This window comes from Tachysurus fulvidraco, chromosome 15, assembly GCF_022655615.1.
Source record: "Tachysurus fulvidraco isolate hzauxx_2018 chromosome 15, HZAU_PFXX_2.0, whole genome shotgun sequence".
Taxonomy (NCBI): domain Eukaryota; kingdom Metazoa; phylum Chordata; class Actinopteri; order Siluriformes; family Bagridae; genus Tachysurus; species Tachysurus fulvidraco.
The window spans coordinates 4,056,981-4,076,155 of record NC_062532.1 but is presented as its reverse complement, the minus strand read 5'-3'; the positions used below and the strand labels follow the sequence as shown (position 1 = coordinate 4,076,155).

General features: G+C 36.8%; 9 gene segments (V, D, J or C); 7 read left to right on the top strand and 2 right to left on the bottom strand.

The window, feature by feature from the left end:
- Nucleotides 1–19,175, bottom strand: part of LOC125138738 — a 345,797-nt gene that overhangs the window by 54,126 nt on the left and 272,496 nt on the right.
- LOC125138740 overlaps nucleotides 1–19,175 on the bottom strand; it is an 84,061-nt gene that overhangs the window by 45,397 nt on the left and 19,489 nt on the right.
- On the top strand, nucleotides 598–1,263 carry LOC125138790. The segment is given in 2 exon segments: nucleotides 598–745; nucleotides 833–1,263. Coding segments are annotated over 2 exon segments (366 nt in total).
- Nucleotides 3,776–4,242, top strand: LOC125138798. The segment is given in 2 exon segments: nucleotides 3,776–3,821; nucleotides 3,911–4,242. Coding segments are annotated over 2 exon segments (363 nt in total).
- Nucleotides 5,392–6,944, top strand: LOC125138779. The segment is given in 2 exon segments: nucleotides 5,392–6,081; nucleotides 6,179–6,944. Coding segments are annotated over 2 exon segments (408 nt in total).
- On the top strand, nucleotides 7,798–8,493 carry LOC125138731. The segment is given in 2 exon segments: nucleotides 7,798–7,903; nucleotides 7,991–8,493. Coding segments are annotated over 2 exon segments (546 nt in total).
- LOC125138756 lies at nucleotides 8,909–9,566 on the top strand. The segment is given in 2 exon segments: nucleotides 8,909–9,088; nucleotides 9,172–9,566. Coding segments are annotated over 2 exon segments (423 nt in total).
- On the top strand, nucleotides 11,325–12,341 carry LOC125138737. The segment is given in 2 exon segments: nucleotides 11,325–11,632; nucleotides 11,719–12,341. Coding segments are annotated over 2 exon segments (492 nt in total).
- On the top strand, nucleotides 13,028–13,710 carry LOC125138757. The segment is given in 2 exon segments: nucleotides 13,028–13,232; nucleotides 13,316–13,710. Coding segments are annotated over 2 exon segments (423 nt in total).

Here is a 19,175-nt window from a genome sequence, read left to right as displayed (position 1 = left end):
TTCTTTAATTAAATAACAAATACATTTTACTGAGTAACTAATCACCATACAGTATTACAAATATTTCAGCATAGACACCAACACTGGCATTAATAAAATAAATAAATAAAAGTTTGTTACGTTACTTTACAATCTATACAAAAAATGTATACAAATCCCATGAAATTAAATGTGAAATGTGAACATTGTATAATTTGATCATGAATTTCTGGTAATGTACAAATTAAAAGGAAAAAACAAACACAAAGTTTTTTGATTATCTCACCAAATTATTTTTATTAACAGATCATTGGAAAACCAGAATTAGCTAAAACATATAAACTTTAACATTTTTATTTCATATTTTAAATTATCATTGAAACGAATATTGATTTCCCAATTAACTAATTAATAAAAACAAATGATTTACTATGTTACTGCTGATACTGTATCTGAGTGTTTTCTCTCTTTTAAACCTTTCTGATAAAAATGTTCAGTTTCTGAATTCCTACTTTTTTTTGCAGCAGCAGCAGCAGCAGCAGGAACATATACAATTTTGCATATGCACCTGTAGGGGGCAGCAGCTGCTTATTTTTGAGAAGGATTCATGAAACCTAACAGCTGAAGTGTGTTTATGCAAATTCACCCTGTTATTAAAAACAGCCTCTTGCAGTTTGAAGTTTGTGTCACACGACTGAATCAAAGAGCATGATGATGGGGCTGAGGGTCACTCAGTACTACATCTTTGTTATAATGTTAACCAAAGGTACCTGAGACTTCTGTACTGTTTATTTCTTCCCTCAGAATATCTTGACTGTGTTGATGATGATCTTTGTTATGTTTTATCTGCTAGGTGTCAGCAGTGATGAGATCAGACTGGACCAGTCTCCTGCTGTGGTAAAGAGACCTGGAGAAACTGTGAAGATCTCCTGTAAGATAAATGGATATTCAATGACAAGCAACTACATACACTGGATCAGACAGAAACCAGGGAAAGCTCTGGAATGGCTTGGCAGGATGGATACAGGCAATAATGATGTAACAAATGCAGAATCTGTAAAGAACCAGCTCACTTTAACAGAAGACGTCTCAGCAAGCACACAGTACTTAGAGGCCAAGAGTCTGAGGACAGAGGACACTGCGGTTTATTACTGCGCCTGAAGTTCTACCATGACTGAAGCTGAGGAAGCAGCTGTACTAAAACCAGACACACATTTTAACTGAACTAACTGAAGTTGCTTAACTTATAATTGTAACACAGATGAACACGGTTTGATTCTATTTATTGCTCCAATTATCTATAAATATACCTGGATATAACCCTAAAATGGGCGTGGCCTAAACTAATTATCAGGAATGAAACTCTAGATAAACCCTGTTTCTATGCCCTGGAAACACTTGAAAAAGCCACAGGTAGAAATGGCAGCTCTGTCAGCATGCTGTGTGACATCCCATTCCCAATACACACTGTAATACACACATCCCATTCCCAATACACACTGTAATACACTCATCACAGTCACAATACACACTGTAATAGACACATCCCAGTCCCAATATACACTGTTTTACACAGATCACAGTCACAATACACACTGCAACACACAACCCAGTCTCCCATCCCAGTCATCCCAGTCCCAATTTAACTCATTGGATGGATGATTGATTTTTTTGGATTCTGCAAAAGTGATTCATATTTAACAACAATATTCTGTGTATTTTAGGAATTCTACAGTTTGACTCACTTATTTTTATGCATTTATGTGTATCACAGTGCAAATAAAATTCAAACACAAGCAGCAGGAGTGTTAGGGAGCGTTAACTAATACTACAAACAGAACAGTTAGTGACCTGACAATGTGAAACTTACAGAAATAGTTTTCACCTCTCGTCTGTTCCTCTGTGGATGTTTTTATATCTCTAGTGGGTGTGTCATGCAAACCAAATCCTGTGTTTGAACCATTTATGCTGAAACATTCAGCCCAACAACATAGCAGCAGTTTGTGTTCATTTACAGCAGCAGGAATCATTTTAATTCTTTGAGATGGGACTAGGCAGAGTTTTGTGTTACTTTACTCTAGCAATCTTCATTCAATGTTAGTATTATTTATTACATAATTAAAATATTTTTCATTCATTAATTTTAATGTTAATTTCTACCATTGAATATTCTTCTATTTCAGATTCATGCAGTCAGACACTGATCGAGTCTGATCCAGTGATCATCAAACCTGATCAGTCTCATAAACTGATCTGCACAGCCTCTGGATTTACCTTTAGTAGCTATTACATGGCTTGGATCAGACAGGCACCTGGAAAAGGGCTGGAATACTTGCAATTATCCACAGCAGTACCATATATTACTCTAATGCTGTTAAGGGCCACTTCACCATCTCCAGAGACAGTAAGATGCAGGTGTATCTGCAGATGAACAGCATGAGGACAGAAGACACTGCAGTTTATTACTGCGCCCGTGACACACAGTGATACTTCCCCTTAGACATCAGTACAAAAACACAGACTTATAGTCTGAGGTTCAATAACTGAAACAACTGAAGGAGGCAGCAGAGCTCATCAAATAAAGTGAAAAAAAGTAAATCCACAAACTGCATTCTGTATGAGACTCATTCAGTATCAGTCATTATCAGATAAATATCTACATTTTCTCTTCTTTTTCACTCTTTCCATAATGTGTGATTAGTTATTTGGGTTGTTAAACACAGGTTGGACAAATAAAAACACTATAATTTATGTAACTACATCCTCCTGTGGTTGTGAGGTTTCTCAGTAATATGACAAGATGTATTTTATAATGCTGTTATAATGTAAGGTTCTCAATTAAACAGAATTATAAATCAATAGAAATAAAGGGCCCTTTCCAAAATGAATAAAAATTTCTGTAACCTGAAAACACCAGTGTATAACAGGGGTCGGCAACCTTAAACACTCAAAGAGCCATTTGGACCCGTTTCCCACAGAAAAAAACACAGGGAGCCACAAAACCCTTTTGACATCTAAAATGAAGAGAACACTGCATGTATCATTTTTTACCTTAATGGAAAGTATAGAAAAAACTGCAGTGTGTTGCATTTATGAAATCAGTGAACTGCTACAGAGTAAACAAAATTTTATTTCGGCAAGCAAACAAAAATATTTGGAACAGCTTGAACTAACCTTAACAAAAATGACGCTGGATTGAAGGTAACTTTCAATGTCTAATTGAGTCCTCTTCATATTCGTTACATCAAAATTTTACTTGCCAGCTGCAGCAAACCAAAAATGCGTCTGCTTCTGTGTGTCGGATTTACAGTGCTGTAGCAAGTCGGCAGTTATGACGCATATTTTGAGCGACAAACAAATTAAACACGGTTTATTTTAATGTTACAGAGCATCATAATCTTAGAATTTAGAATGACTTTTTTTTTAAAAACTAACTAACTAAAATAAAATAAATTTTAATTAAATAATTATTTTCCAAATCTACAGGGAGCCGCAGCAGAGGGATGAAAGAGCCACTTGTGGTTCCAGAGCCACGGGTTGCTAACCCCTGGTGTATAAATCTACTCAATAACACCTGCCTTAAGCTTCTTATTGGTTCAAACATAAACTCAAGCTGCAGTGATAGATATCTCTAAAAAATACAGACATGTTTAAAAGATGAGAAGGTTTTCTCATATAAGAATCCATCCCATTTTGACCCTAAGATAAGGAGTGTCTCTATGCAAATGTCCTTCTCTGTTATATATTTAAGCAACAAAGACCAAGAGCTTTTACTTCTTCTGCTCCAACACACACCATGATCTCTACATCCCTACTGCTGCTGCTGCTGGCAGCCGTACACTGTAAGTGTTTTTACATTTGACATGTAATACAGTTTTGGTTCCTTAAAGCTTTTTGCTTTTACATCATTAAAATAACTTTTCTTTAACAGGTGTTCACAGTGTTGAGCTGATCCAGACCGGATCCACAGTATTAACTCCTGGTCAGTCACTGACTCTGACCTGTAAAGTGTCTGGATATTCAGTAACTGATAGCAGCTACTGGACACACTGGATACGACAACCTGCAGGAAAAACTCTGGAATGGATCGGATGTATATCTGGTAGTGGTAACACTTACTACAGTGAGAAACTGAAAAGCAGGTTTCAGGTATCCAGAGACACTTCTACTAACACAATAACAATTGGAGGACAGAACATGCAGACTGAAGACACAGCTGTGTATTACTGCGCTCGTGAACCACAGTGAGACGAATAAACAACATCCCTGTACAAAAACTCCAAGTACAGTGAAACCGTGCTAGCTCCAAACATCCTCCTTCATTAAAAATAAATAATAATGATAACAATTCTGACTGGAGCATCATGGACAATTTGACAGTCGATATTTGATTACAAACGGAATTGATTAGCTTCATGTTCATTTCACTCTGATACACAGCTATCAATATATGACATTCTCTCTGTGAGGAAATCACACCTACAGTAAGGCTTTACAAATTTTCAGGTAGACTGACTGTTGATCTCACTCATTACACACTCGCTCATTACTCATTATCCTAACCCGGATTATACAGAAATTATATAAACATTTCCAAGCATGGTTTCTTAACACTGAGGTGTTTTTTTCTTCTTCCCCAAAATTCTCCTCCACCTGCACCTGATAAGATTACCCAGACCACAACACAACCATTTTCATTTTCCATCACGTTTCACATATTCTGAAATTAAATAATAAATAACTAGATTTGTAAAGTTCGGCACGTCAAAATTTGATGTTGGCTTTGACGTTGCAGGTATTCGCAAAGGCCGGTGCTTTTTGGAGGCGAGTGGACATAAGGGTCAGTGTTACTTTTGGAAGCAAGTAGACAGATAGCTATGGTGCCAAAACATTTGGAGGTAAGTGGAGAGGAGCATGCAATGTCATCCGAATATTCTTGAGGAAGTTCTCCTCATTGTTCTGAGTGTTTTGATATGTCTCATGTTTATGTTGCGCTAATTTTTAATTTTCACGTGACATCAGTTGACGTCATCAGAATACCTGTGAGGACGTTCCCCTCATTGTTCTGAGTGTTTTGATTTCACATGTCCATGTTGTAAAAAGTTTTTTGATTTCGCATATTTTGGGGGCGGGGCTGCGGGACAAGCAAAAGGCCAGTCGGTACACCGATTTTAAACTTTGTACAGAGTATCACCCTAAAGGAGCTGGCCGAGTTTGGTTTAGACAGTCCGAAAGCTTGTCGAGTTATAAACCTCCAAAGTTTATAATGGGAGTCTATGGGGAAAAAAGACCATTTTGAGACCTGGTACCGGAAGTACCGGTACTCGGATTGCTTAGAAAAAGTAATATCAACAAACTTAAGACCAGGCTCTACAACATATCCGAATTTGGTTCATGTGGCTCCAAAGCCCTAGGAGGAGATACTCTAGATAATTTTTTGTCTAAGATTAAATAAGAAAACAGAATGTTGGCTTCTACAAAGCGACATAATTAGAGACAAAAATGGATGGAAAATGTTTAGAAATTCTAAATATTATAACAAGTAATTTTCCATTTTTACTGATAGACAGAAAGTTTACTCAACCTTTGGTCTTTATCTGTATCCTGTATATTTAAACTGCACCCACATTAGAAATGTTTGAACATTATGCTGTTCTTTAAGCTTTAAGGCCTGTGATGGTCGCTCTTTCTTTATTCACACAGCATCTAAGCAACATGTTGAGGATCAAAGGACTGACAGTGTGTCATAAATATGAGAACATGTTCTCTTGGGATTTACATTAAAGTCATAAACACTAACTACAACATTCTTATTCTTATTAAGATGTTAAAGCTCCATTATATCAGCATCTTATTAAACCAGACTGCATCATCCAGATTGTTTCATCAACTAAATCGTAAGAAACTAATATTTTGTGATTGTGCTGTTTTAACATTAGTAGGAAATGCCTCATGTCTTCCGAAAGCCTAAACACTGTCATGCAAATCAAACCCCTTCATAAATGATTAGAGGTGTTCTCAGGAGAAGTGAGGATCTGGGTTCAGGTTCAGATCAAACCATGTTCTCTACACTTCTACTCTTGCTGTTAACAGCTACATCTGGTAAGTGTGTGGAGAATTTTGGAAAGATGCAGATCATTGTGTACATTTTCCTGTTTGATAGAATGCACCTGAATAATGGCATGATTGTTGTTCACAGGTATTAAATGTATTGAACTGGTTCAGCCTGCAGTCATGCTTGTTAAGCCTGGAGAATCATTTTCAGTCCCCTGTAAGATCACTGGATACTCAGCCACTAGTCAATGTACTAACTGGATACGACAATCAGGACAAAAACTGGAATTGATCGGCTGGTACTGCAGCTCCAGTGATACTGGCAGCAGTGATTCACTAAAGGACAAGAACCGTTTCTCAGCTGATGCCTCCACCAACACTGTAACTTTACACGGGCAAAACTTTCAGACTGAAGACACAGCTGTGTATTACTGCGCTCGTAACTCACAGTGAGACAGATCAACAAAAGACGCTGTACAAAAACATCCAGTACAGAAGTCTGTTAGAGGCAGAAACTGTGTCTTACTTCAATGTTTCACCTTCTGAGTTTCTCAGGAGAGTGAGAAGATGACATCAGCTAACTTTCTGTCAGTTGATTGGATGAGATTGTAGTGTGAAATTGTGGAACTACAATTAGATGTTAAATGTATAACTTTTAAATCTACTAAAGAAACCCTGACATCACAACATCACATTATATTTGAGTTATGAGTAAGATTGATTAGGCCATATTACTTTTCTGAAGTCCACTAAATAATTGTTCCTTATCATAGGCTTTATTTTGATTCGTATTAAAATTGTTAAACAGAATTTATTCTTTTAAAGTGTCATATAAATAAAACTATTAACATTTATTTTTATTTAGAACTTTGCCTTGCTGTGGATCTTGAGGTTTTATGAAGCTTGAATGCTTTTTATTGGACTTTTTGTTTACTGAAAGCTCTCACTATGTTCATTATAACTTTGCATAAGAAACGTGCTGCTATCTAGCAGTTGATGTTCACAAAAGACATCTTCTGGTTTCTTCAAAAAGAATTTAGGAAAAAAGAGAAGAATATGCTTTAAATGATTCAATTATTCACAAAGATTTAAAACAGACAAGTTGTTGGCATGAGCTCCTGACAGGTTGAGTCAGCTGTAATATGTGACCTGAAATATTTCTATAATTAAATTCAGTTTCAAACAAATCACAGTTTCTTAAAAAAGAAGAATGTTTTTCTGGATGTTACAGTGATCCATAGTGATGGACTAAAAAGACATAATATCTAAAGAGCAGTGATGAAGCTGAAAGCATGAAACACACCCAGAGTTTTACACACAGTGCCCATCACACACAATGATGCTTGCCACTAATATTTATTTAATTCCCTGAATATATGTAATATATATTGCCTTTATTTCACAATGCAACAGACTGAGAAATATGGAATAAAACATTTACAAAGATAGAAAAAGAGCTCAGTGCCATAATGAGACTAATTTTGATTTCCCAATTAACCGATTAGTTAAACCAAATGATTTAATATGTTACTGCTGATACTGTATCTGAGTGTTTTCTCTCTTTTAAACCATGCTGATAAAAATATATACATACCGTATTTTCATTGTCGTTATATGTGAAAGTTTTTTTTTTACTGACAGCCAGAACATTATAATATTTTGTATCTGCACCTGTAGGGGGCGGCAGCTGTTTGTTTTTGAGGATTCATGAAACTATGAATTCTAAGAGCTGAAGTGTGTTTATGCAAATTCACCCTGTTATAAAAAAAAACAAAAACACGAAGTTCGCGTCACACGATTGAATCAAAGAGCATGATGATGGGGCTGAGGGTCACTCAATACTACATCTTTGTTATAATGTTAACCAAAGGTACCTGAGACTTCTGTACTGTATATTTATTTCCTCAGAATATCTTGACTGTGTTGATGATGATCTTTGTTATGTTTTATCTGCTAGGTGTCAGCAGTGATGAGATCAGACTGGACCAGTCTCCTGCTGTGGTAAAGAGACCTGGAGAAACTGTGAAGATCTCCTGTAAGATAAATGGATATTCAATGACAAGCAACAACATACACTGGATCAGACAGAAACCAGGGAAAGCTCTGGAATGGCTTGGCTGGATGAGTACAGGCAATAATGCAGGAACATATGCAGAGGCTGTGAAGAACCAGCTCACCTTTACAGAAGACGTCTCAGCAAGCACACAGTACTTAGAGGCCAAGAGTCTGAGGACAGAGGACACTGCGGTTTATTACTGCGCCCGACAAGCCACAGTGACTGGAGCTGAGGAAGCAGCTGTACAAAAACCAGACACACATTTTAACACAGAGTTTATTTTGAACAAGTTACATGTCCTGTTATCATTTATCTGTTATTTTCTATGTTTATTAAAGAATTCATTAACATTTTGTTTTAAACTCTGTAATGTTTTATTGAAGTGTTAAATATATTTCTGCAGCATTCAGACTCTCTAAAGGCCAAGTGACACCATTTCTGTTCCCCATAATATCTGTACCTCTGTACTGTAAGTTTGGCTTTAACAGCTTCAGCCATGTTCATATTCACCTTCTCATAACAGAAAGCAGGAAATTTGCAGACATGAGAATCATTTCTGTGTTAATGTAATTCTCTAGAGTGCAGCCTACACATGACTGATAACGACATAAAGGATCGTTTATCTAATTATTATCATTTTCATGGATTATGGTGGAGATTCAGATTAATTTGAGAGAACTGGAAATAGATCAGTTTTCAATCTGACCTTCACAGGAAGCGTTAATTACATCACAACACATTCATATCATTATTAATAATAACAAACATCTGAATTATTTCCCACATTAAATTGATATGGAGATGAAACGGGGTGTGAGTGTGATTAACAGCTGCAGAGCTGCACTCAACACAGCCTCTCTGTAATGTTTATGCAAATCTGCATCTCCTCTTGTAATATTAGCAGCGTTCTGATCTAGAGAGGAAACACTTCTCATTAGTCTTCCTTCAACACAAACATGTTTGCTTCAGCTCCACTGCTGCTGCTGGCTCTCGCCCCCTGTGAGTGTTTGCATTGAAGCTTTATTATTTCATCTGATTCTTTCAGTTCGACATGTCCACCTTTTCTTTTTCTCTTTTTACAGATGTGTTCTGTGCTACTGAGCTCATCCAGCCAGACTCACTGCTTATAAAGCCAGGAGAGACTTTAACCATCACCTGTAAAGTGTCTGGAGCTTCTATCACTGATAGCAGCAGCCACTATGGAACAGCTTGGATTCGACAACCTGCAGGAAAAGCTTTAGAATGGATCAACACCATTTATTATAGTGGAAGTATTGATAAGAAAGATTCACTTAAAGACAAGTTTGTGGTCTCTCGAGACACTTCCAGTAACTCCGTGACCTTACGGGGACAGAACATGCAGACTGAAGACACAGCTGTGTATTACTGCGCTCGTGTAACACACAGTGACACAACAAGCTGCAGTGCTGCACAAAAACCTCATCACAATTCACTTCTTTAATTAAATAACAACTACATTTTACTGAGTAACTAATCCCCATATTACAATTATTTCAGCATAGACACCAACACTGGCATTACTAAAATAAATAATTAAAAGTTTACTTAGGAATAATAGTTTCTTTTTTAACCAGTTGAAATGAAATGTGTCTGCAAAAGACATTTATTATAAAGAACAACATCCATTCACACTCAGCACTCAGGCTTTAACTCTTCATCCTGAATGAACAAAAACCATCCAAAAACTCCTCAATCTATATCTAATAATTAATAAGAATCCCATGTAATTAAATGTGAAATATGAACAGTGTATAATTTGATCATGAATTTCTGGTAATGTACAAATTAAAGGGAAAAGAAACACAAAGTGTTTTATCATCTCACCAAATGATTTTTATTAATAGATCATCAGAAAACCAGGATTAGCTAAAAAATGACAACCTCATGAAGGACTGGACACATTTGTGTTGTTCAGTGATAATCAGTGATCAGAAAACTTTATGTTCTTCTGGATGTTCCAGTGATCCACAGTGATGGACTAAAAAGACATGAGATCTAATGAGTAAAGAGCAGTGATGAAGCTGACAGCATGAAACACACCCAGTTTTACAGGAAGCTTTTTCTCCTCTCGTCTGTTCCTCTGTGGATGTTTTTATATCAGGAGGAATCATTTTAATTCTTTGAGATGGGACTAGGCAGAGTTTTGTGTTACTTTACTCTAGCAATCTACATTCAATGTTAGTATGATTTATTACATCATTTAAAAATATTTAGTTTTGTTCTATTTTTAATGTTAATTTCTACCTTTGAATATTCTATTTCAGATTCCTGCAGTCAGACACTGATCGAGTCTGATCCAGTGACCATCAAACCTGATCAGTTTCATAAACTGACCTGCACAGCCTCTGGATTTACCTTTCGACAGGCACCTGGAAAAGGACTGGAATTTGTTGCAAGCATCTACAGTAGTACCATATATTACTCCAGCGCTGTTAAGGGCCGCTTCACCATCTCCAGAGACGACAGTAAGATGCAGGTGTATCTGCAGATGAACAACATGAGGACAGAAGACACTGCAGTTTATTACTGCACCCGAAACACAGTGATACTTCCCCTTAGACATCAGTACAAAAACACAGACTTACTATAGACACATGACAAACCCACATTTTCAGATTCATGGAGGTGAAAAAACCAAAATGTTTACAGTGTCTCTGACTTGCCTGTTACCACTTGCTGACGTTTACTGAACTGTTGTGAACATTGTCTGGACATTTATACTGATGAAAGATTATTAATTCACTTCTTAATATATTTGCACTCATATGAAAAAGAAAGTGCACCCTCTTGAATTCCTGGTTTAACTATTTAGATATAATAAAAATTCAACCAGTCTTTAGCAGGTCTTCAAATTAGTTAATAAAACCTCAGATGAACAAGAACACATGACATACAGTATAAAAACATGTCATTATTTATTTAACATAAATGCATCTAATATGAAGAAGTATATGTAAAACATGTGAAAAACTAAGTACACCCTCACTGCTTCCACAGGAATTAAGAGGGTAAGTAGCAGCCAGGTGTTGCTAATAAAATGCTATTGAATAATTGATCACTAGCAAATGTGACAGTGTTCACAATAACAGGACACAAGACACAACACTGATCTATTTAAATCTTATAAAATGTAAAATAAATAAATAAGTAAACTAATAAATGAATAATCCACAAATGAGAACAAAGAGATTAAAGTTAGTTATTTTTTTAAAATAATTGTAATATAGATTTTAAACCATAATACAAAATTATTAATGTTACTGCACATGATAAACACTGTAATAATCATATCACTAACACGAACTTATGATAATGTAGGTTGAAGGATTAGTTGCTATTCCTCTCTGTTACATCATCATAACCCCCACATGTTTTCTATCATGACATCATGATGCAAATCCAGACTGCTGTGTGTCCATGCAGTATTTATGTGCAGCTGAGCTGAGTGGAGAGATCGAGTCTCATCAACACTCACCATGAAGATCCCACTCTCCTTATTCCTGCTTGTAATCAGCCTCATAGGTGAGTTCTCATGCTGAATCCCAAATATATTAGACATTATTTTTTTTTATTTTACTTACTTTACTGTTTTCTTTTTTCTGTATCAGGTACTCAGTGTCAGAGTCTTGAGTCTATTCCCACTGGTTCAGTGGTGAAAAAACCTGGAGAAACTCTGAGTCTTTCCTGTAAAGGATCTGGGTTTAACTTTGGTGGCTATGGCATGCACTGGATCAGACAAAAAGCTGGAAAAGCTCTAGAATGGATTGGGGTTATCTGGTCTGATGCCAGTAAAACAATATACGCCAAAGACATTGAGGGACGTTTGGAAATTACCAGAGACAACTCCAAAAACATGGTGTATCTGCAGCTGACTGGTTTGAGTGCCCAGGATTCTGCTGTTTATTACTGTGCTAGAAACCACAGTGGTACAAACATGTTAATCAGCTGTACAAAATCCTCCTCCAGATGTGGACAAAGAGAAAAGAGCTGTCAATATAAAGGGCACTTTCACGAGATCTGCAGGTGGCGCTACAGTTCAACAAATATACTGTAACATTGTCGGTTTCTTTAAAGTACAACATATTCTCATATCCCCAGTCAGATCTAGATACTCCACAATTTCTTTGTATTTCTGTGACACAATGAACACTGAGACTGTCTCTTATAGTCATATTCTTACAGAGGAACCAAAAAGAAAATAAATAATATTTACAGAAAATGTCTGACTTTAATTAGTGATTATTGAATAAATACATTTCACAAAAGTTCCATAACATTAACTGTAACATTAAACTTAGAGTTCATTCTTCTTTAATTAATAAATAAATTGTCACCGTTCACAGACTGCTGCTGTATAAGAGGAAAAGTGATCACAGTAATCAGTGCCATTGATTATTAGAAAATAATTATCTTCAGGTTTGTAGCAGTAACTTCATGCATTAAATATCTCAACTTTAACTGTGAAGATCTCCTGTAAGATACACGGCTTTGTTATGACTGAGTACAACATGCACTGGATCAGACAGAAACCAGGGAAAGCTCTGGAATGGGTTGGATATGTGAACTCCGTAGTCTAACTGTACCTCTGTACTGTAAGTTTGGCTTTAACAGCTTCAGCCATGTTCATATTCACCTTCTCATAACAGAAACCAAGAAATTTGCAGACATGAGAATCATTTCTGTGTTAATGTAATTCTCTAGAGTGCAGCCTACACATGACTGATAACGACATAAAGGATCGTTTATCTAATTATTATCATTTTCATGGATTATGGTGGAGATTAGGATTAATTTGAGGGAACTGGAAATAGATAGTTTTTCAATCTGACCATCACAGGAAGCGTTAATTACATCACAACACATTCATATCATTATTAATAATAACAAACAGCTGAATTATTTCCCACATTAAATTGATATGGAGATGAAACGGGGTGTGAGTGTGATTAACAGCTGCAGAGCTGCACTCAACACAGCCTCTCTGTAATGTTTATGCAAATCTGCATCTCCTCTTGTAATATTAGCAGCGTTCTGATCTAGAGAGGAAACACTTCTCATTAGTCTTCCTTCAACACAAACATGTTTGCTTCAGCTCCACTGCTGCTGCTGGCTCTCGCCCCCTGTGAGTGTTTGCATTGAAGCTTTATTATTTCATCTGATTCTTTCAGTTCGACATGTCCACCTTTTCTTTTTCTCTTTTTACAGATGTGTTCTGTGCTACTGAGCTCATCCAGCCAGACTCACTGCTTATAAAGCCAGGAGAGACTTTAACCATCACCTGTAAAGTGTCTGGAGCTTCTATCACTGATAGCAGCAGCCACTATGGAACAGCTTGGATTCGACAACCTGCAGGAAAAGCTTTAGAATGGATCAATTTAATCTATTTTACTGGGAGTATTATTAATAAAGATTCACTTAAAGACAAGTTTGTGGTCTCTCGAGACACTTCCAGTAACTCTGTGACCTTACGGGGACAGAACATGCAGACTGAAGACACAGCTGTGTATTACTGCGCTCGTGATCCACACAGTGACACGACAAGCTGCAGTGCTGCACAAAAACCTCATCACAATTCACTTCTTTAATTAAATAACAACTACATTTTACTGAGTAACTAATCCCCATATTACAAACACTTTATACATTATTTAAATACTTATAAAACAATTAGGAATACATTGAATTATAAATTGTTTGAGAACAATTAATTAGAAGATAAACTATCTGCAGTGTTTGATATTATGAAGATTTCTGTAAAGAGAATGTTTATTTCGTGTTGTTGGAAGGAGTCTCCAGTGTCAGAGCGAGATCAGGGTTAAAGCTGTGACTTTATTTTCAGCATGATAAAGTCTTCAGGAAAGGAAATTTGTACTTTTTCCTCAGTATCAGGACAAATCTTGAGGGAAGGACTGTTTCTAGCTATAATAATGAACACGATAACAGGAAATAACTTGTTTTTCTGGCCCTAACACAAGATTAAAAATAACTATAAATAAATAAGAAAAGAAAAGAAAAATTGTAAATGGTGATGAATAAAATACTTCATGTTGAGATGATAACAGAAACTCTGCTTTGATTCATTGTTGATTATTTTTCTGTAACAAAACTTCCCCAAGTGTTTTATTGCTTACTTTCTGTCACTGAGCTTTACTCCTTCTCAATACAGGAGCAGGAGAAAGCCGTCTGTGTGAAATAAACCATCACCACGTAAACATTCCTACATTTAGGTTTCCTAATGTGTTCCTTAGATAAGTGAGGTGTCTTCTAAAAATGATTCGATTTGGTTCCCTTTCTGATAGAGAAACATTCTGTTGTAGAGATTTACATAGTACCTTATCATCCACTCATCTATCCAGTGAGCAGCGTGTGGTTGTGGGTTGAACACCTCCATAGTGGTCATGGACGCTCCATATTGAAATAGAGTGGTGTATAAACAGCATGTTCTTGGCTGCTCTAGTTTCCAGTGAGCTCTGTGAGAGATAACACTCCCATACACTTTAAATCTGACTGAAGCAGAACTCAGAGAAGGATGATTTTAGGACAGTGTATTTTATTGCTACTCATTTCATGTATGTTTATGTTTTTTATGTGAAGATTATTAGCATCATAATCAGTATAAGATAACATTACTGAGTTCTATTCTTCTCTTCCAGATTCTTATGGACAGTCCTGACCTCCTCTGATTCTGTGGTGAAGAGACCTGGACAGTCGGTCACTCTGTCCTGTACTGTCTCTGGTTTCTCAATGGGCAGCTACTATATGCACTGGATCCGTCAGAAACCAGGACAAGGACTGGAGTGGATCGGGCGCATTGACACTGGCACTGGCACAATATTCTCTCAGTCTCTACAGGGCCAGTTCTCCATCAATAAAGACACCAATAAAAACTTGCTGTATCTACAAGTGAAGAGTCTGAAAGCTGAAGACACGGCAGTTTATTACTGTGCACGAGGGTCACATTGACACAAAAGACTCCAGAGCTGTACAAAAACTTACACAAGCACGTCCTCATGAGCTGTAAATATTCCCTCAGCAGGAAGCTGCACCCCAGAGACCTTTATTATAAACAACATCATCTATTCACACTCAGCACTCAGATCTTCCTCTTTATAACAATCTCTTCTAGCAGTTATTAATATTAATATTAACAATAATCCACGTTATGTATCACACTTACATTATGACATCTTTACTTATTTGACTGGAGGTAAATCAGCTCTAGGACAATGATTGTGATGACTAGTTGGGACAATATACTGTACTATTCATGCTTTTATTCCTCCTGATTGTGATGCCAGCTGCAGGAACACTACAGGTCGATGGTTCATTTCCTGAATTTAGAAACACAGTCTGTTCAGCAGCACAGAATCTGATGAGAGATCAAACTGAAATGTAGATGTTTACTGCAGCATCACTACTACAAACTCCTGGAATTAAAAATCACCTGTAGGGGGCAGCAGCTGCTTGTTTTCAAGAAGGATTCATGAAACTGTGAAATCTAACAGCTGAAGTGTGTTTATGCAAATTCACCCTGTTATAATACAAAATCATCCTCTTGCTCACACGAAGTTCAGATTCAGACATGTTCATATTCCGGTTCTTTAAATGACTCTGTAAATAAACTGCAGCTCATTTTCCCCGTCTGCGTCTGCAGGTTTTATGTGTTCAGGAGTCCAGAAGAGAACAAATGTCTGTGCTCTTATTAATAGAGAACAAAACTACTGGAATTAGAGGTGTAAGGATATATATACTGTAACTAATCATATAATCATTCAGTATCACGAGACAATAATCAGGGTAATGTATTCAGTCACTCGGTCATCATTAGGAAGTGTTTTATTGGGTCAGAGTGCAGGCTCCAGAGTCCATCCCAGGAACACTGAGCGTACATTCTGGTCATGTTACACATTCACACACTCATTCACACCGAGGGGCAATTTAGAGAAGACGGGTCACCTGCTTCACTCCTGATTCCATTTCTTGAAGCAGATTATTTTAGACTTCTGATTAAGAAAGAAGAAGAAGAATAAAGAATAGTTTAAACATCTAGCTGTTGTGATATTAGATTTCAGCTTTCTCTTCTGCTCACTAGAGATTACAAATCTTCTTTAGGATTTAAAAACACCTGATCTAGAATCTTCTCAGCTCGTGTAAACTTTCATAGTCGTACATTTTGGAGTTGTATTTGAACAAACAAGCAAAATCTCGTATCTGTAAACTGTCGTGGCCGTAGATTTTGGGATCCAACTCCGCAAAATTAAAATTTACACACAAATGCTTTGAATTACGTACGATTATTATTGGCAGTGTTTTTATTCCATACTTTCACAGTAGGAAAAAATATAGACTATGAAAGTCAATGGGTGCTGTCTGATTACCAACATCTGATCTGATCATACAGTTTTGGTACAAATCGAGGGTGAGGAAATAACACAATTTTCATTTTTGGGTGAACTTTATACCTTTAAGAGCTACATTTAGCCTTAAATGTTATATGAATATGAGACCTGGAGCACAGGTTTTATCAGCTGTCAATTTTCAATGTACATTTAAGAGTGAACAGTAAACATTTGTTCAGTTTTATCACCAACACTCTTTCATTGCAGAATATTACGAACTGAATGAATTGTAGTTTACAAAGCTTTCCAAATACATTTGTACTAGGGCTGTTGGTGAAATGTCACCCGAAGCTGCTGTAGCTTTAGGCGCAGGCTTCTGAAAATACTCAGAGTGCAGTTTGGGTCTGCTTTTGTTTCATATCTTCTTTTACATTAGTTAGTTCTAATTTGCACCAAAAAATCACTGCCAAGCAACTGATTTTCCTCCTTGGTAGGTGACGTTAGATCAGGTCACAGGCCACGGAAGCCCCAATGGTCCAAAAACGTTAGTGATTCGCAATCGCAATCACAGTCTGTGTTCGCAACACAGACGGGGTGAATTTATGAATGAAAGTTCTGTCACAAAACGATATTGTTACGTATCCTCACGCTTTTTAAGTGGGTATACGGAAATCCTTGGCGTTTCCTAGTGGGTATACGGCGTATACCTGCGTATCACGTAGACTACACCACTGGGTAATGTAATTTATGTGGCCCAAATATGGCACACCTCTTCTTTGCCAAAACTGAACCAAAGCAGTGCCACAAGTCCACCAAGCATGAACCAAATGTAATTTTATTTGGCCCAAATATGGCGCACCTCTTCTTTGAAAGAACTGAACCAAAGCAGTGCCATAAATCCACCAAACATGAGACAAATAATACAATTTAATGTGGCCCAAATATGGCTTTAAGAGTAAACATAAGAATATATTTAAGAATGTATTCAACTCAGAGTAATATTCACAGAAAAAAATACAAAAAAAAACAGATTAACTTGTACAGAGAAATTAAATTGAGAAATTGAGTTTTGATGTGCCTAATGAGGGTCGGCAGTGTGTTGTTGGGCCTCGAGTTTCTTCATTCGCTCCCCCCTACCCCCCTCTCGGTCTCTGCAATAAAGATGAATTTAAATAATGCTAGCAGCAATACAATATGGAAGTTAGAGCTGGAGGATAATGGGGGGAAAAAAGTCATTTAATATAAATTTCCTCCTTTAATATTTTAATTGCAATAATTAACCACCTCTGATTGACCAAAAAAAAAATTCCAAATTGCAAATTGTATTTTTCAATATGTTGGCCATAATAATACCATCATTTCTTATGACAAATTATTTAGGTTTTGTTTTTAGAATTCTTTTCACCAACTGGTTAAAATTTACACTGGATGTATTCTGCTTTAAAAAAGACATGCATGACTTTCAGTGCAGGGGAGAGATTCCAAGGGACCGTCTGCAAAGTGCAAATCCCGAAAAGCGAATACTAAAGAACAGTCAATAACCACCGTAATAAACTGTACTGTCACCAAATTCAGCTCACACATCACTGATGTCCTGATAGTTATACTACAACACTTACTTGGGGGAAATGTGTTTTACTTTTGGGGGAAATATTTTCATATAAAAAAAACATAAAATTGATACAAAAAGACATTTCTCCCAAGTTGACTGTTTTTAGTATTCGCTTTTCGGGTTTTGCACTTTGTAGACGGTCCCTTGGTTCGCACATAGAGACATGCAATGGCGAAAGTTTGATTTTGACATTGGTGGGGACATTATTTATTTGACATTGGTGGGGACAACATTGCCCGTATTTTAGGCATAAAACTGTTGTTATAAGAATACTTTCTTACACATACCGGTAGCCTGCATAATCACGTTGCATATTGCTTCATACAACGGAATATAACTGCAGCCGACCTCAACACATTAGCGAGAAAGACAAAGCCAATCAAACAGCGACGTGGGTTAGTGAGGCGGGACTCAAAAAAGGCAAAGGCCAATCATTTTAGAGAGGGTAGTTACAGAGGCGGGATTCATTGCAGAGGGTAAATCTGTTAACCGTTTGTGTTCCACTAGTTGCGCTATTTTTTACAGAACACCGTAGTAAAATATTTTCATCTCATTTAATGATTCCTGGATAGATGTTAAATGAAATAAGTAAAAAAGCACAAGACACAGACGGATATCAGTGGTTATATATAAATATATATAGGCTTGGTCGAATTATTGCTAGGGACAATTGAGTGTTCCCTGGATATTGGTAGGGACATGTCCCTACCGTCCCTACCCAAATCGACGCCCTTGGAGACATGTATTTTGTCCACCGCGGAGGAAAGCTGATTTTGAGGAAAATTGGGTTGTAGCAGGTCTCTACATTACTACGATAGAAAAGAGGTGTTATTTGTGTAGTAACAGCGTTTAGCTCAGGAGTTATTGACTTGGGAAACTCCAATCTGTGAATATGCGGCCAACTTTACTTAAGTACTGTTGATTTATAGCTAAAAAAAAAAAACATCGGAATTTAAAACGCCAAACCAGCGGAGCCCTAGCGTACATTAAACTGTTAAACTGAGGAAAATATTAGCTAATTTGACCCCTTCCTCAATTAAACTAATAACTAAACGCTTAATAACATGCAATATTGACACATAATACTGCATATTTCAATTATATGACTGTAAAG